Source organism: Marmota monax, unplaced genomic scaffold, assembly GCF_021218885.2.
Source record: "Marmota monax isolate L192 unplaced genomic scaffold, Marmota_monax_Labrador192_F-V1.1 WCK01_AAM20220418_F8-fsc00025, whole genome shotgun sequence".
NCBI lineage: Eukaryota > Metazoa > Chordata > Mammalia > Rodentia > Sciuridae > Marmota > Marmota monax.
This window is the reverse complement of record NW_026691950.1, coordinates 4,438,511-4,463,982: the sequence shown is the minus strand read 5'-3', so window position 1 is coordinate 4,463,982 and position 25,472 is coordinate 4,438,511. Positions and strand designations below refer to the sequence as shown.

Sequence of the window (25,472 nt, the reverse complement as noted above, 5' to 3'; positions counted from 1 at the left end):
GTTGCTCATTTTGAGTAGGACCCACAAAAAGAAGGGCTTGGCAACAGCTCCAGGCTGAAATAGAAGGAGACTGGAGCTTGGATCAACAACCCAGCAGATCTCATGTTCCTAGCTTTATCTGTAGTAGAGGAGGGCACCATGTGGAGTCTCTGTCCAGACTTAATAGGAAGGTCATAGAAGAAATGCCCAGGGTGCTGGATCAAGACCTTGCCATAAATAGGAGAAAACTTCACAGCATGTGAAAAGCAGCTTCTGGCAGGCCATGGGCTATGGAAGAAACTGAGTATCTGCCCTAGCAAGTCATCAGAACTACCTATCAGTACCCATCCGTAAATGTATACTGTCACACTCACAAAGTCACAAGTCAGGCAGGCACAGCAGCAATTCATCATCAAATGAAAAAGGTTTGTCTAAAATTGGGTTCAGGTGGATCAAAGACTCGAGTAAGCTACACAAACAAGAAGGAGTACAGCCCGGCCATGCACCATGCCATCTTGTCCTGCCATCCGAGAGCATGTTAGAAGAGCACTGTGAAGGTGCAGTTGATGCATTTTCTTGGAAGGTGACACTCTGGGGGAAGATGGCATCATTCTTTAAGATGCTACTTATATCTAAACCAGTAGTTATCACAAGGTGCTATATTGCCAATAGCTAGAATTCGTGATCCAATGGAAAGATGTAGGAATGCTCCTATTCTCCATCACCCCCAGGTCACCTCCCTGAGGAATTGTGCTTTATATCCTTGCAACATCAGACATTTTTAGTGTAAGTCCTTGAATCCAGAAGGGAGCTCTTTTTTTTCCAAATAACACAGTGAGTTCCACTAAACTTCCACTAAGCTACAGTTGACATCTGGATACTTGAAGTTCATACAACATTTAACTGCTGGCATAAAAAGAAGTTCTATACTGGCAAAAGTAACTGACCCTGATTGTCATGAGGAGGCAGAACTACTGCTCTAGATAAGGTTCAGGCAGATATATGCTTGGCCTGTCTTGGAACTTGCATGGGTTTAGATGCAAATGGACAATTTCAGCCCCCACTACCTGATTAGGGCATAGTGACCAGAGCTCATTCTGTAGGGACTGATAAGATGGGTCACCGAAACATTTAAGCCACTGTAGTGAGTAGATGTGCTAACTGAAAGCAAGAGTCTAAAATGGATAGTAAAAGAAGGAGAAAATAAATACTGGTTATCACTTCAAGACCAATAGAAGCTTAGGAGCTATAATCTATCCCACTGACTCTCCCACTAACTCTTGCAAAGCTGTGTCTGGTTGTATTTATTTAATGAATGGAAGCAAAGAAGTCTGATAGTTCGAGAGGCAGACAGTAGTGGATGCCCCCAGACTCTTTTACACTGCTGGCCAAGCCACTCTTTAGCTACTGTGAACATTGGCTACTAAAAGCTCACAGCCAGAGGCTAATGACAGACTGACACAGGTATGTAGAATGGCATCCCAAGCCTGAAAGTGGGACCAATCAATACAGCAGATTATATTCCCGAACTTGTGGACTGAAGCTGGTCCCTAGCCAAAAATCACTAACTTGCCTAACTCTCTTCCCTACCCTAACCTGCTTCCCTTGCTCCCTCTCTTCTGAGATTGCTGTCTTAAGAAATCACTTTTCACATACATTGAATCTTAGGTTCTACTTCTAAGAAACTCAAAACAAAGGAGAGTTCTGGCATAAGGAAACAGAAATATAACAGATATATTTTCAGATCAAAATGAAGGTCAAAATATTGGAGAATAGATGTCTTTTCATTGTCCTTTAAATTATCTGGACATGTTGTCAGTCTACATCATGTAAGATGAGCTCATCTGCATCTTGCAAATTTGCTATGAGGATTAAAGAAACAATGCTAAAAAAGAGGAACCTGAGATCATTTCTGTGACATGTAGGTTAGTAGTCAAAAAACCTTGCTTTTATACTAACAATCTTTTTTATGAATTGTAATGCATTCTTCTGTCGTATATAACAAATTAAATTTTTTAAGGAAAAATAAATAAATAATTCAAAAATAAAAACCAGCTTGTTTATGACTAGGAGGATCAGGGAAACTGAAATGCCATTGCTTCGAAGGCTTTCTGAGCACAGGTCTGTCCTGCTCTGCAGGCAGAGAGCTTTCTACCACTGTTGTCAAATGTGAAATGGGTTCCAAGCCACTAGCTACGGAGCTCCTTAGGTGACTGGCTTCTGAGGCAAGAAGAAAAAGGAGGAATTCAGGGATGAGCACTGTGACCATGTAGTTGTCATGCTTTGTATTTTTTAAAAATTTAATGTAGGTAAGCAGGTGGAAAAATATAGATGTGCACAATTTAGGGGGAGTTCCTTTCTGTTTTAGGTTGCTCTAGTTAGAGCAAATGTAGCATGCACCTTTTAAAAATTACCCAACTAAACTAGATAGAACAGAGGACTATAGATAACTATAGACAAACAGATACCTAATGTACTAACACTTTAATGTTGTTCGTTAACAGAACATTATTTACCTGTCTTAATGTCATTTGAAGTTTCTGCACTTGTACTGTTATAGTTAAAGCTTCATCCCAGGGTTTCATAAACTGACTTCCAGACCACTCACGTATAATCGAATCAAGCCTTTATTGAAGCACACCGGTGGCAGCTGACCAGAACATAAAGCTGTTCCCCTGATCAGCCCTGAACAATTGCAAGGGCACTCCTTATAAGCCTGAAAACCGCAAAAGGGATGTTCAGGGGGTCTAGCCAATGCAAGCAACCCAGGTTACAGAAGCGGGACAGTGCAGTCAAGCAGAGGGAAGCCTAACCAATCACAGTTAGCCCAGTCACCCCAGTTACAGAAACAGAGCCCCGTTACCCTAGTTACAGAAACAATACCCCATTAGGTAGTTTTGTGTTCTTAAAGGTTTCTATAGCAAAAGGAAAAGAACATCTTGCCCCAGTCATGACTCTTCTACTTGGCATGGTTGTTTTACAGGATGGAGTCATAAAACAAAATGGAGTCACATTTGCTCCTACTATCACAGTACTATTAAAATCATTAAACTGGTCTGGTAAAAACAAAAAACAAAAACTTTGTCCTTGGGAAAATATCGATGGTAAGTAGATATCAAAAGAAATGTGTACTGAGATTATTTTTTAAGAAATTAAAAGGTAAAAAAAGGAAGTGCAGGCAAAAAACATGTACACAGATTGTAAAATAAGGTTATTATTGAAAGACTTCTGTAATTCAAGCAGTATGAGCCAAAGTAAGCTACATAAACTAAAAGAAAAATTCAGTCAGTTTCAAGTTCTTGAATAAGACTGTGACTGAGACTATTTCTTGTTTACTCAAAAGTTGTTTCCAACCCATGCTCCCATGCTATCTTCTACTACAGAGATAGTCCAGAAAACTCACCTTCCTAACCTCCTACTATGAAAACAATATATATATTTTCATATATATATATATATATATATATATATATATATATTTATTTATTTATTTATTTATTTCCCCCTCCCCATTTGTAAGGTCAGGAAACAAAGAGCACCCTGCCACCCTGATGTCCCCAGGGATCCACCTCTTCCAGTCATGCCCCACCTCCCTACAGTTACCACCCATTCGAATTAGGATAGACTGCGTATGTAACAGCTCTTGAAATCTAATCATTTCATCTCTGAATATCCCTGCATTAATATAGGAGCTTTTGGGGGGGGGATACCTCATATTCAAACCATAGTACTTCGAATACACTAATTAAAATAATAATAGTAATAATAGAAAGGAAATCAGTAGAGAAAATGCATCAGGGGGTGGAGGAGGAATGGGAAAGGACAGGTACTAGGGAAAGAGTTTGATCAAACTATGTTATATGTATGCATGAATAAGGCATAATGATTTCCACTATTATGTAAAATTATAATACATCATCTTAAAAATTAAAAGAAAACGTGAAAAGAATGGCCATGTGAAATGTAAGCTATACAATGTAAATGAATGCATCTGGGAAGTTTCTGAAATTTTGTTTGCCTTTCAGACATAAAGATTACATTTACAATGACTATTCACTTTTGCCACCTCTCTCTTTCGATTTTTGACTCTGGGCTGGCTCTAAGTTGTTGCAGCTATTTGAATTCCCAAAAGGTATCACGAACAAGCCAAGGATGATGGAGCAGAACAGCAGGAAAAGCCTGTTCTTGATAAGCTGTTCTTTATCAGCTTATCAAGCCACCAAATAACCTCAGCATCTGCCTCTATTGAATGCCTTCATACATAATATAAGGCATCCCTGTGTATTTTAAGCCATCTCTAGCAATACCCTCTGTGGTTTGTAGCAGAACACATCCCACAGAATACAATTAACTCCCTGGATTGTTATGAAAAGGCATTAAAAACCAACCCAGGTTATCACTGACAAAGAGACTGAGTCAGCCTCTACCCCAAGGGTGATTCGTGTTCCAGAGGAATACTCAGACACAAGGCACGTGGGCGTCTGGCTGAGCTCACAGATATGAAGCCAAGTGTAGCACAGCCAGGCTGGCACACATTTGGCCAAGTAGACATGGGAGGTGAAAACTCAGTAATACAAGACAAAGACCCAGGTAGGGGCCAGAGCCAAGACAGGATCTCAAACAGAGGAAATTGGCCACACAAAAGAGGTTTGTGTGGCAGGAGCTCTGCCAAGATTAGAGGCAACAGCAGAGATTTACCAAAGGGAAGTGAGTTCTGCCAAGAAAGCCTTCAGTACCATAAAGCCTTTTAAGGAGTGCCCAGACTTCTCACACAGCCTTATATCCATCAGCTGCTATAAGAGGGCAACAAGATCTCTGTAAGAGTCACAGAATTGGGTCAGATGTCCTGCCTCTATCCCCCAATAAGTTCCTGAGTACTTTTCATATTTTACATTAACTACGTGTTTGTGTATTTCATAAGAACAACTTAGATTCCCTGAGGACAGAGATCATGCTTTATTCATCTTTGCATCCTCATGGTCCAGCAGAGGGCTTAGTAGTACCTGATTCACAATGTGTGTGGGAGACAGATAATAAAAATAATAGGAATTATTGAGTACATAGAATGTGCCAATCATTCAGCAAAATGCTTAGCACATGATAGCTCATTTATTTGATAGGAAATAGTCACTATCATTATCTACCCTTTACCAATGAAGAAACTGAAGTTCACAGACGTATGTTTTCCTGGAAGAGACACTAGGAAAGAGTAGGCTCCATCTGAAACCAGGTCATCTCCATCCAGAGAAGAGTGTTCTTACTCATTAATGGAGGGAAAGTGAGCACATTAATCATTTAAGATACCACTAGAGAATAGTGATATTTTATTTTATTTCAAAGCAGAGCTTTGATTCCTAAAACCTTGGGTTTTATCTTGTTCCTGGGAATTATTGATAGTTTTCAAAAGCCTGGACATAAAGGCAATGAAGCTGGGAGTTCAAGAGTTGGAAGAATCAAGAGTTGGGCATCCTGGGAGAAGGCCCTGAAAGCTTTCTGAAGCCTGAGTGCAGCATTATGTGGCTTAGGGGCAGTGCCACAGGTGGATCCCAGGACCATCGCTAATTTCTCTGATCCTATATAAGTTTGCATATATTGCTGTTTCACTGTGAGTGAGGAAAAGATTGCCAATGATAACTAATAAAGAATTTGTGGTTCAACTCTCAAAAATAGGAGCCAACAACCACTTTAAATCTTTAAATTTTAATAGAAAGAAGGGGAAAGGAAAGGACTTTTATCAAGTAGGCAGCTACCTGATCTCCAGCACAGCTTTCAAGGAGTCTGTTTCAGTTCTCAAGAGCTTCCAATCATTTCTTTGAGAGTATAATTTCCTCCCCAAAATTCCTTCATAGAAATATATACACACACTCCTGATGACATCAACTTGTAACTGAGTAACTGAGGCATTAAAGCACTGGCCTTAAAGTATGCTGATGGAAGCACTAACTCAGAAGAAGAAAAATGTAAAAATACACACACACACACACACACATACACACAAACACATGTATATTCCAAATGCATGCATATATTCATATATTCCAAATTAGAGAAAGAGACCTGAAACTTGAAAATTAATCAAGGAAATCTATAATGTTGTGTCCCAAATTTATATTATTTAGTTTAATTAGAAATGCATTATCCTCAATAAAGGAAGATTGGTTTGTATATGATATCCTTGCAATAGATGTTCCAATACTTCTTTGATTTTAAAAATATGCACTTCTATATTACTACACCTGTTAATAAGTACTCATGTAGTACTACTTTAGCCCAAATTCTTCTACTTCTTTCTTTGTATTACAAACAAAACTCCATGATTCTAGAACCCACAACCACCACCATTTGAGTATTGATTCAAATGACTCAACCTTGTTCTTACCATGAGAACAAGTTGTGTGTTCCCTAGAAATAATAGTTATCACCCTCAGATTATAGAAATTAGGATAGTCTTAGTCTGAATTCTATAGCTATAACAGAATACCTAAGACAGGATAGTTTACAATGACAATAAATTTATTTAGGTTCATAGTTCTAGAGGCCAAGAAGTTCGGGAGTGGACAGCTAAATTTGATGAGAGCTTCATGATGTTTCATAACATGGTAGAAGTTAGAAGGAGAGAGAGGGCATATAAGCACAAGAAAATCAAGGTAATCAGACTCCTGGGATAGATAACTCTTCCCAAGAGAAAGACATTAATCCATTCATGAGGGCTACAACCCCATCATGAAAATTCCTCCCACTAGGATGCATGTGCCCAGACACCCACATTGAGGAATTAAGATTTTAACACATAAACTTTTGGATGATATGCTAACCAAAGCATTGCTCCCCTGAACCCCCAAGCTCTTGTCTTTCTTACACTGCACAAAACATTCATTCCATTTCAATAATCCTAAATTCCTAACTCATTCCAGCATCAATTCAAAAGTCCAAAGTCTCATCTGAGACTCAGGCAAATTCCTTCCAGCTGCAAACCTACAAAATCAAGTCAAATTGTCTACTTCCAAGATACAACTGTGGAACAGATAGAAGACTGACACTCCAGTTCTGAAAAGGGGTGACAAGTATAAAAGAGTAACAGACCCGATTAAGTCCAAAACCCAAGGGCAAACCTTAAGTCTTACAGCTGGAGCTTAATCTTTTGTTCCATGTGATGCTTCCTGGGAACATGGGGGCAGTCACATACCTGGGCTTTGACTGGGCTCAGTTCCTGCCTCCACTCTTCTAGATTAGCATATCTATAGCATTCCAAGGTGGGAATTGAACCATGCCTGTATCTTTAGTTCTAGAGTCTTAAGGAAGGACCCCACTCCAATGGTTCTACTAGGCATTTCCCTGGTAGAAATCTCTATGGCAGCTAGGCCTACAGTTATTATATAATATCCTTAGAAATTTACAGGGAGGAAATTATGTCTCTCTAGCTTTTGCATTCTGTACGTCTGCAGAATCAGTACCACATGGATACTGCCAAAACTTCAGTTTGCACCCTCCAGAGTGACAGCCCAAGCCACATCTGTGGCTGCTTGAGCCATGGCTGGGACCAACCACTGCTACATCTAGATTCAGGGAACAGAATCCTGAGGTCCCTGAGCAGTAGTGACTAAATGGAGAGTACTCTGAAAGTACTCTACCCTGCAAGAGCACTGGGGATATAATGGGAGGGGCAGCCTGGAAGATCTCTGAATACCTTCTGGGCCATTTCCCATTGTCTTGATGGTTATCACCTACTTCTATTCATGTTTCTCTCTTTAGTGACATTATTTTCAGCCTTAGACTTGTTTTGTTCTCTTGAATACTATTTTCATTCTTCATATGGACAGGCTGTGAATTTTCCAAATTTTACTTTCTGCTTCCCTTTTAATTATAAATCATGCCTTAAAATAATTCATTTACTCTCTTATCTCACTGTATGGAGTAAAAAGGAACCACACAGTTCTTTAAGGACTTTGCTAATTAGAAATTATTCCGCCAAGTGTCCTACTTTATCACTCTTAAGCTCTGCTTCCCATGAAGCCCTCAGGCAAGGGCGCAGGTCACATAAGCTCTTTGAAACTTTACATGGATGAACTTTATGCCAGTTCCAATAACATATATTTCATTTCCATCTAAGACCTTATCAAAATGGCCTTAACTGTTCATATTTCATCTGTTTTCTGATTATGACCAATTAAGTGGTTCCAGACTTTTTTAGTCTTTTTCCTTCTTCAGAGCCCTCACCAGAATTGCTGTTAAAAGTTTCATTCATGACTTTCTAGGCTTTTTTTAGCATTCACTTAAAAACTCTTCCATCCTTTACCCATTACCCAGTTCCAAAATCACTTTTCCATTTTCAGATGTTTGTTTATATAGCAATAGCCCCTTTTCGTAGTATCTTTTTCTTTTTTATCTTATTCCATTGTCTGTTGCTATAACAGAATACTTGAAAATGGGTACTTCATAAAGGAAATGAGTTTATTTAATCATATGGTTCTGGAGACTGAATAGTCCAAGATTAGGTGGCCATATGGCTGTATCATGTGAGGTCTTTGCTCTGCTTCATTACATGGTGGAAGATGTAAGGGAAAAGAATTCACATGCATGTAAGAGGAAAGCAGGCTGAATCCTGTAATTGCTAACCCATCCCATGAGAAAGGAATTAGTCCATTCAGGAGAGCTCCGTCCCCATGATTCAAAAACACTGATTAGGCCACATCTCCTAACACTGCCATGTAAGGGATTAGGTATTCAGTATAAGAACTGCAGGGGACACATTCAAATCATAGCAAGGGTGCATGAGCCTTTAGGACAAATGATTCCCATTCTGAACAAAGTTTCTGGCATGGTATGTGTATGTAATGTACAAGAGGCATACTTAAAGAAAAGGGGAAATCAGCAGAGTCCTCTAAGGCTGATACAGTGTGTCACAACGATTTTCACATCAATCATCTTTCTTCTCTTTACCTAAAACAATTAGTTTAAATTTGTGGATTTCTAGTAGTTACTAAAAATCATTTGTCTCTTCATTAAAAATTTTAATTTTCTTTAATTTATTTTTACTCACCTAGTATTTATTTTTCCACATTAGTAATTTGCCATGATAAAAACTGTGTTCCATTGACTCAATAATGTACTAAGACACAGGTATGCACAAGATGGGAATCCCAAAAGATTGAAACAACCTGGATTACACAATAAAATTAATTTTGTCCCAAAGTAGAGTCCTATACATAAATAGAGAAAATAAAATGACAAAACAATTATATGAAATAAAAAATAGGTTTTTTATGTAAGTTTTGACTCATGAACCATATCACCAAGAAAAGATATTCAAATAAGTTACAAACCAACATCGCTTTAGCATGAGGTAGTCACCAAAAATATTAATTTAATCTTAAACTATATTAATAGATATGGATAACAAATGGTCTTTATGCTGGTATGATCAGTTCCAGTACATTCACTATCCAGAAGACAGTGAGAAGACTTAATTTTTTCCTGTCCAATCTTTTGCCTTGAGAAATCCCCACCAAAGCCTAGGTAAGACCTTGACAGAGACATTGAAGAAAAGATTTAGGCATACGATGAATGAGTGGACCAACCTCTGAAGTCAAATACACCAATAATTATCATTAAAGTATGTTTTGTGCTCTTGCTATCTACATAACTTGGAGCAAGCTATTCAGTATCTTGGAGTGTGCAGTTAGTTTGCTTCTGCTACTTAGCAAACTACCCAAACTGAACGAAATAAAACATTAAGCATTTATTGCTCACTCATGAGTCTGAAGATAGGTTAGCAGTTGGCTGACCTGTGCTGAGCTCTGTGAGACTTAGCTTCAAACTGTCATTTGGATACAGGTCTATTCTTTGTCTTTCATGCTTCTGGAATGAGTCGGCCTCCCATGGCATATCTTTTTCCTGCTAATGAAGGAGTAAAAGGGGGCATGTCTAACCATGCATGCTCACTTCAAGCCTCTGTTTGTGCCATATCTATTATCATCTAATCATCCAAAGGAAGTTATGAAGCCAAGACTATGTCAAAGGTTGTAGAAGTACATTATGTTCACAGATGATCTTAGCAAAGGTGTGTCAATGTATAAAACCACAAGAGAGGAATCAAGAAAATCATTTATCAGCAATTGTGTGAGATAATGAATTATAAAAAAATAAAATTGACAAAAGAGTTCTCAAACCTTAGTTGAGTATGTTTGTGCATGTAAATAGAATTCCTTTAAAAATTTACACATGACATTTTATTCAGTTCAAGATTTTATAAATCCCTTTTAGGCAATAATGATTGAGGAACTGATATATTTATATAGTATATTCATTTATAAACTATGAAATGCCTATATTAATTTTATGCAAAATTAAAATACTGAGTTTCAGAGAAAATATCAAACTCTGTCAGCATGCACAAGCTACTGAAAGGAGGTTTGTCTTGTCCTGCTGTTAAGTTTGTTTTGTTGTTTTTTTTTTTTTTAAAGTTTGGAAACAAACGTAGAGTCTTCAAGTTCATTGATTCTTTCTTCAGCTTTATTAAGTCTGCTGTTGAAACCTGCTGTTGAATTTGTCAGTTCAGTTATTGTATTCCTTATCTCTAGGATTTTTATTTGGAATTTTCTAATTTCTATTTCTTTGTCAAATGTCTCATGCCGTGCACGAATTGTTTCCCAAAATTCATTTAATTTTCTATCTGTAATTTCTTGTAATTCTCTGAACTTCTTTAGGAGGATTATTCTGAATTCTTTGTCTGTCATTTCATAAATCTCCTTTTCTTCTGGGTCCATCTCTGGAGCTTCATTAGATTCTTTTGGTGGTATCATGTTCCTCTGAGTTTTCATGATTCTTGTGTCCTTATGTTGATGCCTGCACATTTGATGAGATGCTGACCCCGTCCAGCATTTGCAGGTGTTCTTTGGTGGTGACAGACCTTTACTAGTTAGTCTAGCCTGGGATTCTGGATGGGCCGGCTGGTTGCAACCCCAAACATGTGAAAGTATCCAATCAGAAGGGAAAAAGAAAAAAAAAGAATAAAAAGGAATGAAGAAAGATCATGGGATTCATGGGATAGCATCCAAAGAGCAAACATACAAGTCATTAGAATTCAAAAAAGAATAGAGAAGAAGAAGAAGGAAGCTTAGTTAAAGAAATAATAACAGAAACTTTCCAAACCTAGAGAAAATACAAAACCCAGGTGCAGGAAAATAAAAAGACACCAATAATAACTAGTCCACCAGAAATCTTATCATAATCAAACTGCCAAAGATCAAGAGCTGGTAGTGAAAGCAGCAAGAGAAAAGAGGCAGGGCTGGGGTTGTGGCTCAGCAGTAGAGCACTCGCCTAGCACGTGCAAGGCCCTGGGTTCGATCCTCAGCACCACATATAAATAAATAAATAAATAAATAAATAAATAAATAAATAAAGGTATTGTGTTCAACTACAACTAAAAAATAAAATATTTTTAAAAAGAAGAAAATAAAAGAGGCAAATAATATATGAGAAAATTCAATATGCCTAGCCAGCAGATTTCTCAGCAGAAACCTTACGGGTCAAGAGGGAGCAAAAGAATATAATCAAAGTGCTGAAGGAAAAAACAAAAATATATCAACTAAGAATATTATACCTGGAAAAGCTGTCATGCAGAATTAAATGAAAGATAAAGACTTTGTCAGAAAAACAAAAACTGAGGGAGTTCTTCACCACCAGCCCTAGCTCATAAAAATATCTATATGGAGTTTCTCAAGCTGAAAGAAAAGTTGGTGATGGGTAACTTGAAATCACCCATAAGTGTAAAACCCACCAATTAAAGTAAGTGCTCAAACTTCAGAGTCCTATAATATTGTAATAGTGGTATGTAAATCACTTATAATCTATTTTCAGAGTCCTATGATATTGTAATAGTGGTATGTAAAACACTTATAATCTATTCTGAAGGTTAAAAGGAAAAACTACTGAAAATAATAAAAATAATCATTTGTTAAAGGATATACAATATTAAAAGTTGTAAATTATGACATTAGAATTCAAAATGTGTAGGAAGCAGTGCAATAAAAGCATGTTGATTCTTTTTTTTTAATCAAAGTTGTTATTGGCTTAAAATACCCAGCTTGTAAGCCTCATAATAACCACAAACCAAAATCCTATAATAGATACACTAAAAAGAAATAGATAATGAATGAAAACATGCTGCTAGGGAAAAATCACTTAATCACAAAGAGAGTAAGAAAGAGATCATACAAACAGCCAGAAAACAATGAACAAAAAGTTGTTATCTGACAATAATTCCCTTAAATATAAGTGGATTAAATTCTCCATTCAAAAGACAAAGAGTGGCTAAATAGATTAAAATACAAGACCTAACCTCCTACTGTGTACCTGTAAGGACATACATAGACTGGAAGTAAAGGAATGGAAAAAGATATTCCATGCAAATGGAAACCAAAAGATAGCAGCAATAGCTATACTTGTATCAGATAAATATGGGCTTAAAGACAAAAACTGTAAAAAGAGACAAAGAAGATCAATATAACTATAAAGGGGTCAATTCAAACAGAGGCTCTGACCACTGTAAAAATATATATGAATACAATATTTGAGCACCTAATAATATAAAATGAATGTTCACAGATTAAGGAAGATACACATTGTAATATAATAGTGGTAGAAGACTTCATCACACTATTTTCAGAAATGAACAGATCATTCAGACAGAAATTCAACAAGAAAACATAAGAGTTAATCTACACTGTACACCAAATGAAACTTCCAGACAATACAGAACTTTTCACCCAATGGGTACAGGTACACATTCTTCTCAACTAATGCATATAGGACATTCTCCAGGCAGGGAGATATCTACATTACTATGTTTATTACAATACTATTCATAATAACCAGAACATGGACTCAACCTAAGTTTCTATCAGTGGATGAATGGATAAAGAAAATGTGGGATCTGTGCACAATGGAATACTATTCAGCCAAATGAAGAAATAAATCTTGTCATTCACAATGACATAGATGAACCTGAAGAATATTAAGTGAAATTTTAAAAAGCAGGGAAAGACAAATACCACATGACACCATTCCTATGTGAAATATAAATAATTGATCTCCTAGAAGGAGAGAGTAGAACACAGTTATGAGAACACATGAGTAATTAGCAGGGATGGGAGGATAGAGAAATATTGATAAATGAATATATAATTATAGTTATATAGGGAGATTATCTTTTAAATGGCCAAAATAGGCAAATAAATGGAGACAGAAAGTACATAAGTGATTGTGTCAGACCTGGGGGAGTTTGTAAGAAGAGGATAAGAGGGGAGAAGGAAGACATGGGAAATGACTAGAAATGGTTATGGAGTTTCTTTGTTGAATGATTAAAATGTTCTCAAATTGATTGTGATGAGGGTTACATAATTCTATAAAGATTAAAAACCACTGGATTTTATACTTTAAATGGAAAAATTGAAATGATATATGAAGTATGTCTTAATAAAGCTGTTCTTTAATTAAATAAAGTTTGAAAATACCAGGTGTTAATTTCCTAATTATGTGGTAACCACAGGCTGCCCATAAGATTTCATTAGGTGGTTGCAAGTCAGCTGGTGGAATCCATGGGTTTGTTCAGCATGTCATTCTGAAGTTAGAGTTCAGTTTCATAAGCTTAAACTCCAGCAATTAAAACCAAGGTTGCACAAATTAAAATACCATGATGATACCGAACTCTGATATATAAGGAAGAATGAAAGATATCCAATTTAGATATTCATTGAGCTAAAGAGAAAAGGTTTTCATAGAACTTGAGCAAGTCAGTGCTCAGAGTAAATCGCTGTTTTAGACTTCTAGAGACTGATAGGATCAAGATAAGAGTCATTAATACTACAGATTTCCCTTCAGTTCCTGATGTTTGAGATAGAACTAAGTTAGGAAAAAAGCAAGAGAAAGCTTAAGAAAAAATTCAATTAAATGATGGACTAAGAAAAGAAAAAACTACAAGAGAAAATTTAAAACAGTGGAGAAATAAAGAATGAGTAGCAGAGTCTGTTACATCAACAAGAAAACAGATGGAAAAACAAAGTCAAGATGGAAAGCAAAGTCAAGTTCATATCTAAATTCTTTTCAGAAGTTGATTTCTACAGCCATTTACAACACACTCCTGAATATTTCTGCAAAAGGCAGAAATGGAATTTATTTCTCACATTACCTAACAGTGTCTGCTCCATAGTAGAGATGCAATAAATGATTGTTTAAAAAATGATTGAAGAAACACTGAGGAATGGAATGGAGCCAGATGGCAACAATTCACCATGAAAACTCTAGCCCTTCCCCATATAGGAATCTCTAAATGCAAAAGGAATAGAACAAAGGGAAATAACCACTAGGCAAATTTCACTAAGTTCACTAACAACAACAACAAAGACATTTGCTTATATCCTACTCAGCATCCATGATTAATGCTGTGACCCAGAGTTGCAAAAGGCTGGTGTATGGAAGAGGATAACAGGACTGTTAAGGTCTGTCAGTTTATAATTCTTTTTTGGTATAAATAATTTATTAGTAGTGTTAACATGTCTTTGGCATTCTTTCTTTCCTAATTTTTGGATAACAAGTCACCTGATTTCTTAGTGTGACTTTTTGGGCCATTTCTAATTGTACCAAAAATTTTAGAGTTTCTGAAAGCTCAAAAGACAATATTTTCATTTTGACAAAAAAAATCATCTAAGAATTTCTCTGGTAAATGATATTTGAAATTCTACAATTTAATATTTACACAGAGAAGAAGTTCTAATTATAAATAATTTATTAATAATAATACTACCTCTTGGTTGCTGTGAGGAATAAATGAGTCAATGCACATAATAATGTGAACAGTGCCTGGCATCCAGGAAGTACCTAGTTGAGGCTTAATATTATTGTTGTTGTTTTTATAGAGTGATCCAAAGAGTCACCTTCTTCTCACTGGAATATTATTCAATTACCAGAGCTAGCTTTGGTGAATCAGAGATGGATAATAAATACTGCCAGAAACTTCTGTTAATATCATCTATGCTGAGTCAGTGGACAAGGCTGAGCAACAGTACTGCTTTAAGTAGCCAACTCATCCTCTTCCAGTGCCAACTAACCTCATGATGATCTAACAAAATGATGAAGAGAAATAATGGCTTCTGATAAATTTTTAAAAATACTATTTAAAAACTTGTATATCTTCTGAAAAAACTTTGCCAGATGAAGATCAAATGTGAAACAAATGATATATTTTAAAACATGCCAACCAAATGTTGAAGTTTAAGAATACCAGATTTTATCATAACATGATGTAGTCAGATAAATATTCATATTTGTCATGATAACTTTTAAAACAGCAAATGTGAGACATTTTGCATTTGATATGTTTTTTAAACTGTCAAAGTATCCAAAATTAGAGTTCTTGAATTAGTAGCTTTTATTTCTGATAGTTATCAAAAAATGGGCATTATAATAATTTTGCTATTTATTTCACAAAATTTTGGACACAATTAGGTAAAATAATGTATGTGAAAGCCCATGCAAAATGCAAATTGTTTGGCAAACATGTTATTACTTTATTTATCTTGAAAGAATGTTTATACATGCAACTACACTAGCCAGACATATGTATGTATACACACAGACAGAAGATGTATGTCTAAGTTCTAGAAAGGACCTGCCAAAAATATAGTATGTGTTATAATTATTTTCCTTCTTTGGATTTATTTATCTCTAATACAGTAATTTTAAATTTGGAAGTGAGAAAATTAAAATTGTGGAAATTACAGTAGAAGATTCTAACAGACTACCCATATAGTTTAATAATAAGGTCAAGAAAAGATTACTATTCAAAATTTAATCCTATAAAAATAATATAACAAAAATAAATGACCTTAATTATCTGCATCATGGAGCCACCCTAAGAAATATTAGGAATCTAAGAGCAAGGTGCATCTCACATTCAATCATGCAAACTGGGTAATGAGATCTTTTTGAACTGTACAATGGTTTTCTAATTTGTTTTGCATGAGGTAACAAGAGACTGATTTTAAGGACAAAATAACCTTTTTTCTAAAATTTTCTGGTAATCAAGTGTAAAAATCTATCCAGATAGAAACATCCTAAGAGTAAAATTTCTTCAAAAGTACTAATACACAGAACTTATATTGGAGTCTATTGGTAAAATTTCTGGACCTGTTCCCAAATCAACTAATTGATAAAATAGGATATTAATAGGAAACATGACTGTCATCTTTGGCTCAGAAAAGGTTCTTCTAGTGATCTAACCTTATCCAAAGAACAAATCAGATCAATACATATTTTCTTCATTTTCCTTATTAAAAATTAAAGACATAAGGAATATTTAGAAATTTTTGTTTTACTCTAGAAAACTGGTTGGATTTTCCTTTTATGCTTTAGATCAATAATTTTCAAACTGTAGTATATGTAAGAACAACCTAAAAAGTCTCTAATAAATGCATATTTCCAGATCACAAATAGATTCTAGGTTTTCATATTTCCAAATTAGCCTTTCCTGGGCTTTGTATTCATGATATACCTGGAAGAAATGGAAAATTCAACCACATCTGAAGAGTTATAATCGAGACAAGCTGGAAGCCCTGAGTGACTCACCAACAAACTGCCCTCCACAAATTTCACTTGAGCAGTCAGGTGACCATTATGTTTGCCTCCTGGTTCCATTGCTACCCTTAATGACCTCAACTAATATTGTGCATCCTCACTTACTCAAGATTCTGTAGAGTAAATTAACTGACAAAACAGAAACTAGCTCTGATATCCTTTTTATATACAGTTTTATAATTAAGTATGCTGAAAAGTAAAAACACTTTAAAACAAATCATTTTGATGATTATTGTCTGCACAGTTGAATTTTTTTGCAAGGCACATGCCAGTATTTTATGAAATAGGAATTACAGAGTGGGAAACTAACAACAAGGAAGAAAAGTGATTTTCAGGGTCTTTGAAAGATTTTATTTATGTTGTTTCCTCTCAAGTTTCTAGTGGAGTGCTTTAAGACATTATACCTTAAAAACGGAAGAAAAGTCTGACTCTTTTGTCAATCACAGTTCCTTTTCAATAAAATTAGCCATCCATTGAATCCCTAACCAGACATCCAAGATACCAACTGCTCACATTTTCTTCCTGGAAGGAAACTGTTAAGTTACAGTTACATGAGGTCAAGTTTGGTGCTTATTTTGCAAGGGATATGGAAAATATAAAGAGATCCAAAGAAAGAGTTGTAACTGGTAGTGTGTATGGGAATAACTGAATGGTAGCTTCAGCTATTACTGCTGCATAATAAGATGTCTGTGGAAAACTACTCAGTCATCCTAAGACAAATGCCTAGGACAAGGATTAGCCCCTTATTACATGTACATCCCTTAGCAAGTGGCAAACATTCAAATTGGCTCTCTACATAATTGTGTAGGTTATATCGTACAAGTCAAAACATGCTGTTCACACAGACAATTGTCTGAATAGAGCCCTTCGAATAATGCCACTGGCAACCCCAATTAATTTATTTTTTGTCCTAGAGAGATCAGAGAACATTCACTTGATGATGGTGGTGGTAGTGGTAGTGGTGGGTGATGAAAGTAAAGACAATAACCAAAATCTGTGATTACCTATAACATGCTGGCTGATTTACCCACATTATTAAGAAAGAAGGATCACATATAAGAAAAAAAAAACTGATCAAATATCAAAGACTTTGAGGGACCTCTGCATGTAACCATTGCTACCCTTTTAAGCCATAGGTAAGTGGAATTATGTTAAATTGTTAGAAAAAGTTTCATTGGATTTGTTCTCATAAAATGGTGACAGAATTATGAATAGAAAATGTGTAATACTCTAATCTAATCTAATATTAGAATTTTGACTTTAAAATTTCCTTCATTTCTTATTTGTTAATTTATAGCACTATCGAGGTAAATGCATAGGGAGAAGATTAGGGTTTTTTTCTCTTGCAGGTTTTGAAGACTTAAGATGTTTATTCACAAATCATAATTTGTGGGGAGAGTTGAATACACAAATTCAAATTAAAACACTAAAAGTGGTAAAACAGTTTTATAAACAACCCTCCAAATCATAAAGCAACTAAAATAATAAAGAACTAAATTAATTGCAATGAATGCAAACATTTTAAAACTCAATTGTACAAAGATTCTTAGTTTACACATTGACAGTAACAATTTTTACTTTAGGTGAAGCTCATTCCACTGAGATTCTCTTAACAATCACATGTCTAGAAGTCTCTATAAGATCATCCCCAACCTAATAAAAGAGTCATCAGTATCTGATTGTTGTCCCCATACCTACCACTTCTATAAAATCCTTTATGGGTAAATTTTATTTAAAAAAAAAAAAACCTTTAGTCTTAACTGCTTTTTTCCTTTCATTAAAACTTAAATTTGCTTTTAAATCTTGATGGTTTGATCTTTTCAAATACTTCCTTTGAAATAAAACATATATGAGTATCTTTTATTGAAATTCTTTCCCCCAACCACTCCTGATCTCTATAATGTAGAGGCATTGAATAATTTATCACAAGAGATTGTTTCATTCGAATACTGAGAATCATATAATACAGAATTGCAATGAAGATTATTGGTTTGCTACCTTAATGTTAGTGATTATAAATTCCATTGCTGAAGTAATTATGTCTGTTATTAAGAAAAAAATATTTTTCCAATGCTCCTAGGCAGGTTAAAGCACTTATCATTAGATCATTTTCAATGACGTTAGGATCTTAATGATACATCCCTGTGTTAGTTGGAGGGGGTGGACCACATTTTAAGGACCATTTTTTTGGCTATAAAGTCAGAATTTTAGTCCATACACTCATAGAGGAATAGAATTTTCAAATTCTGCTCCAGAGTTATGATAGGCAAATAACAAAGAAATGGACCTCAGATAAAACCTGCAATTTCCTCTGGAATGGGAAGAAGTCACAGCCTTTGCATCTTTGTGACATTCCCACTGAATCCAATCCCACTGAATGCAAGCAGTCAACATTTACATCACAGCTGATGGCAAATGGTACCCTGATGATTTAAGAATCATAAACCAGGAAGAAACCAATTTCTAAGCTTTATGAAATGTTTTGAACTCTAGAGTCTGTCTCCTTTCTTGCCTGCGAAGTAGAGATGCAGTTTTAGTCCTTACACTGGAAGAAAAGCTCATATACATGTTAGAAACATGGCTTTGAGAAGTCAGTCTGGTTTGCCAAGAATAATGACCCTGTTTTTAATCAGTGGCTGTTGAGACAATGTCTTACATGGGAAGTGTCTTGTGAAGTAAGGAGGAGTCATGAATAAGAGAGGCTTGCTTTAAACTGCAGAGCTGAGAGGTGTTCAGAGGGCCAGTTAAGAACAAAGCTCAGGAGGAGGAAAGTGTCATGACTTACCTGTAATACTTTGGTCAAATTGTTAAATAGAGCTTGGCCAGCACTCACTTTGTATTTGACGCCTCTCACTGTGCCATTTTTGCTTAAAATGTTGACTCTTCTTGTACCAAAACCCTTCTCACTGGCAGCCTTTGCCAGCACCAGCAAGTTATCCTGATCATTCTCTTGCTCGTCGCCTTCAGATCCAATGTGGCCATTTTGCTGTCCATCAGAATCACTTAGTCCATCTATCCCACAAATACTGGCACATTCAGAATCCAGAGAGCCAGATGGTTGCCCATCATCATAAACCTCCTTCAGAACTCGTCCACTGTGAGATGATGCGATCCGAAATCGGACTCTCCGTGGCCTGTCACTTTCTGGCTTCATCTCCCTTTTCAGCATGGTCGCCTCCACCCACATGAACAGTTTACATCATTTTGAACCCATTGTTAATGCACTAGTTCATTGCCACAGCAATGTCAGAGCTGAAACCTAGTGACAGCAGCACTCCTACAAAACTAACACTGAAAGGAAAGAAGAGTCCCAAGAACATACAGGGCATCTCTGCTCTTAATAATAAATGTGTGTGTGTGTGTGTGCTATGGTTACCTTTAAACTAAAACCTGCAAAATGATCCTTGCCTTTAAATATTAAATGACCGTGGTGGACTCCTTAACAGGACAAGTGCAAGGAAGTGGCATGCAATAAAACAGAAAGTAAATTTAAGGAAAGGAAATGAAGGACAAACTTTGAAGCCCATGGTAACTGTTGAAAAAAAAAATCTTAGCTGCAGAAAAAATTCTAAAGTTTAATGTCCAAAGAGTAAAAGTCAGAGATAAAAAGTGGAATCCAAGGTGGGGAATAGGAAGTGTCATCATCTTCTCCCAATGCTAATTTCTTTTTTCACTTTCAGCAGGTGATCTTTGAGAAGGGCAGTGAATCTGTACCATGATTGCATAGAGCTAGCGATATTAATGCTTGTTAAATAACCAGTGACTTCATCTACACTGTATAAGATGAATTTTCAAACTATATTTCCATGTTGCTCAAGAAATCTTTATAATAGGCTGTGAAAAGAGATAAATTGGGGTTAGTCATGCTTCTACTTCTGCTAGTTGAAAATGTTGTTCTCTGCTAGAGGGAAGCTTTTGGAAAAAAAACATGGAGCAGTAAGGGAAGAATGGAAAATCCCTCAAGCCAGCCAGATCAGCCAAAGCAATCCAAGTGATCGGCAATGATAGATACTATCTCCAAACCATCCATGCATAGAGAAGAGAAGGGGCCTCCAGGTCAGGCTCAGTGTATGTTCTTATCACTTTGTTGAATCTCTTAAGTTATAAAGGCACATTGAAATGTGTTACACAGTGAGGGCACCAAGCCATCTGCACCTGGTATGAAAGGATCAGCAACCAACAAGCCCATAGCACTGCCAATTTTAATATTTGTAGTTTTTATCTAATTGTGAATTTCATATTCTTAGAAAATACTCTATAGCACAAAGTTGAAAATGAAAATCATGAATACCTCACTAGAGATATTGATAATTTTGTGTATTTTCTTCCAGTGTGAGTGACAGACATGCTCCTGATGCTTACAGAACTGCATTGCTCAGCCTCTTGCATTTAAGGAGAGGGAACCAGTGCCTAGCTTTTGTCTATGAGATATGAACAAAAGTGAAGTGTCATTTATAGACCAAAGCATTTAAGATAGGGAGAGTCCTACTGGTGCTGTTTCTCTTCCTTTCCCATATTTTCGTCCTATGACCTCAGAGAACCGTTGAAACCACATACTGAGCTTGTCAGAGTCACAGAGAAACTCATAAACACTACCACTCTGCATGTGATTATGTCTTGAGCAAAAAAAAAAAAAAAAAAAAGAAAATCAGCCTTTATTGTGTTAAGCAATGGAGATTGAAATTTAGGGTGTGTCTGTTAGAGCAGTGATCACAATTGAATCTGATTAAAATGCTCTCATATATACAATCTACATTTATTTAATATCTGGCTTTATCATTCAACATTATATATTGAGACCTTTCCTATATGCTATTTCTGAAAGCATGAATTTAATTTAATTAGATTGATATGCATGCTTTTCCCAACCCCTACAGTATCTTCTGAGAAATCTGAACATTTGGAAATAAAATTGCATTATTTTTTCCTTGTCACAATAGGAAATAGTTATCTTGCATATACCCACTGTATTACAACAAGTACTAATTCTCTTGTATATACTCATTGTGGTACAAGAAAAAAATAAAGCCATTTTATGTCCACATCTCCAGATCTTTCAGAATACACAGTAACAATTGGGGAGGGCATGCCTATTAGCCTAACCAAGAAAAAAAAATCAAAATTCTGTGTTTCAATTAAGTTTTTCCCAAGCTCTCCCTTTAATCTTCTGAGCTTTTTATTCTTAGTGCTTTGAATTGGAGACAGTGTGTGATAGCATGAGTAATGTTTTGGACTCAAAGGAACTTAGGTTCAAATGCCTTCTTGGGAATTTTCACGTGGAAAGATAGCAACATCTACCTCAGAAAGTTGCTTGCAAAATATCTGGAATATATCATCACTCAATTATAGTCACTCAATGTGTCTGTGATATTGTGCACATAACTATGTGTACTCCAACTGAAAATAACTCTTTTTAGCCTGATTAGAGCCAAACAAAGACTATATAAGATCTTAGTCTAAAGACATATTTGCAGGATAGAAAGAATTTGTTAGAGTCATTAGAAATTTAGGATATTTTAAAAATATATGTGAAAAGTCTATGTGTGTGTGTGTGTGTGTATATATATGTGTGTGTGTGTGTGTGCATGTGTGTATATGATTACATATTTTAAATGATGATACTCCTTTGAGTTATTTCCTTTCTAAGAATAAACTGAAAGTCCAGTAGACTGAAAAATACCCTGCCACAAGTACAAGGAAACATTAGCTAAAAACTACATGCCTGATACATAACATACCCTTAATGATTATAATTCACACACTTATCTTAAGCTAAAATAAAATTAAGCTGTTCTCCTTGGTGGAAAATTTTTGCAATTTTTCATTCATTCAAGCAATGAGTATTCCACAAATATCTACTGATCATCACTCAAGGATAAAACATAACAAGACAGTACAGTAAATATAATAAAATTACAGCCCACACTTTCCATTGGTGATATGATGCTTAAGCAAAATAGCTTTAGTTAACTTGTTATATTTCAAATGCATATAGACTTCTTTAGAATATTATAAATTCATGAAATAAACAAATTGCTCATCACATCCAATATATGACATCAGGACTATTCTCAACACTCTCCATCCTTGTTCTGTTTAAAATGTGTTCCCAGTCACTCAGTGTCATAGTTGCTTTTCGCTACTGGTTTTGTCACCTTTTCACAGCATCGATGTTCTTTACATTTCAATCCCTTTGCCAGCTTTGTTTACTCCCATCACTAAGAATTTCCCTTTCTTCCTTCAGGTGGATTCTTGCATTTACTCATTTAAAAATATTGTCAAACACCTACTAAATGTCAAACAGTTGCCAAGTCTAGTCTATGTAGGTGAATACAATAGACACGATCCTTGCTTTACAGGTAGATAGAAAACATACAGTACAGAAATAAAGATGCAATAAGAATTGTTACAAGAATTGCAAAAATCAAGTGTAGAAATCAATGAGAAATTATAAAAGAAGGGAACCTACTTTAGACCAAATAGACATAGTAGACCTCTCTAAAGAGGAGATATTATACTGGGATCTACCAAAATTAGAAGACATTGAACATGAATATTTAAGAGGTGGGCAGGAGTACTTTGGGATAGTTCCTTATCTGCAGTAGTATATGCAAAGGTCCTAAGGCAGAAAGCCAATAGATTTTCTCAAAGAACTAAAAAGCAGCAGCAGATGAAGACAAATATGATTTCTGTTTTACAAAGTTGTTTTCCAAAGAAGACAATACCAGCAAGACTTTTCCTTCCTAACCTAAACTTTAGTTAATGTAATGCTTTGAAATATGAAACAAAAAACCTGTAAGTCATATTACCAACCCAGAAATATTTCAAGAATTCATAAGTTTGATATCAATGGCCATCTATTTGTTTACAATAACAAATTATAGACTCCAGAAGCTCTAGAGAGGATAGAATGTGTATTAATCAGACTAGGAAAACTTTTTAAAATACTATTAATCATAAAAACCCCTTCTTCAAATACCAGTAGGAACAGAAACCGATAGCAGTTAAAACTTAGGCCTAAGGATTTCTGGTTTGTGTCAGTTTTTTTTTTTTTTAATTTTTCATTAGAATATCTATTTCCTTTTTACAGGGAAGGTATAGCATAAAATTTCTTTTTTACTTATGCTGTCTCCAAAATATTGCTCCCATCACCATATTCTGTGTGTGATCACCTCTGTAAGACTACCATGGTAAGAAATAATTTTAACCATGTTCCTAGTTTTGGAGCCTAATTTTAAAATCCCCAGTCAATTTATGCAGCATAGCTTCATTTTACACTACCTTTTAGCCATGACATTGACTCTTTTGGTTTTTTGCTCTTGAAAACACTAGCAATCGATCACTGAAGTGAAGCAGAAGTTCTGCCAGTAGCAAAGTAATTATCTTCTCCAGCAACACTTGTCACTGAAGAGCAAAAGCCCTGACTCACTCCTTCGTGGCTGTTCTCAGAATTTCTGTTTGGATAGAGGGAGGCTATCAATTTTCATTTTCTAATGGCATTGGTGATTAAAGGAGGAACATGGATTTGCAAACCATCAATGTAATTAGGGGGAAAAAAAACTATCCCTGAGACTTTTCTGCTTTTTGAAGGTTGGATCTTTCTTAACCCAAACAAATCCATACATCAGAATTCACAGTTCAAGGGTTAAAGTGCAGAGACCTTCTAATCAGAAAAGAAGCTGAGTGTATTCAAGAAAGTATTGTTTGGAAAAAGGACTGTGTTCTTACATAAAAAGAAATAATGATGTCTTAGTTTTGGATTAGTGGTTAAGAATGGAGGCTGTGCACACACAATACTTGGTCTGAATCTTGCATCTGCTGTTCTCTAAATAATCTTGGAAAATTGCTTAACCTCTCTGAGCCTCAGTTTCCTTTTCTGTCACATGGTAATTCTCACTTCACAGAGCATTTGGAAGGATTGAATAGAAGGTTTACATGAAGTAGTGGGTGTGATGCACAACAGAAGAGAGTTAGAATTCTTATCAAGGGTCTAACCTGGCTAAACATCCATACGGTTTGGAGGATAGTGAGAAGAATGGATCCAAGAAAGTGTGACTATCACTGATAGGAAATTGAGGCAATCCTGTTACATTTCTGGTAGGATTCCAGGACTTCAAGCTTGAACCAATCTGTCATCTCTTCGATCCTGGGGAAGGACTCCCAACTGCAGCAGCCTCCATGACTCCATATTTCTTAGTGTTTACTATAGGTGACGTGTTGCACTGGGGCTCAGGGTTTCCGGGTTAGCTTATGCATGTCACTGCAGATCCTGAGAGGCGTGGGCTCAGACTCCCGGGACTGCTCACTGGTATGCTCAGTACGCACCCAGCATTTCTTTTAAATAATTATGTTAATTCTCTAAAAATTAACACAACCAAAGATGAAGGAGGATCAATAAAGAGTCCCCTGAGCAACAACTTCCCAAAATAGTGTTTTACAGATCAATATTTATCTTTGAATCCCACGCTGTATCTTGTAGGGTGTTTTGCATATAAACTGAGCTCAGAGAAATGTTTGCTGAATTAGAATGAGCTGAATTAGACTTCAATATCAGAACCAAACCGACTTCACATTCAGGAGGGAGAGAAATAATTACATCCATCTCCTTCTGTCCTGCTTCCTGCCCAGTCCGTATACTAGATGGTGAATAATGTTTACTTCCTGGGAAGGCAAAGAGATCTTAGTCATAAAATTCTATCATCTCATTAGAGATGCCACCTATACTACAACAGAAACTGTCAAATGCTGGAAAGCAAATAGTGCACACTGCCTACAGAATCCAAGTCCTAGGAGAAATCAAAGAGCAAGAACCAAGTTAACTGTGTATATGTTGAACACCTGACTTGACACCCTTCAACTTA

General features: G+C 35.9%; 1 protein-coding gene across 1 annotated transcript in view; it reads right to left on the bottom strand.

The window, feature by feature from the left end:
* The window catches only part of Grxcr1 (glutaredoxin and cysteine rich domain containing 1), a 106,526-nt gene extending 86,746 nt beyond the window's left edge, over positions 1-19,780 (bottom strand). Inside the window, exon 1 of the mRNA XM_046445462.2 lies at positions 19,397-19,780. Coding sequence (XP_046301418.1) covers positions 19,397-19,780 — 384 coding nt within the window. The remainder of the gene's footprint in view (positions 1-19,396) is intronic.
* Positions 19,781-25,472: the final 5,692 nt, after the last annotated feature.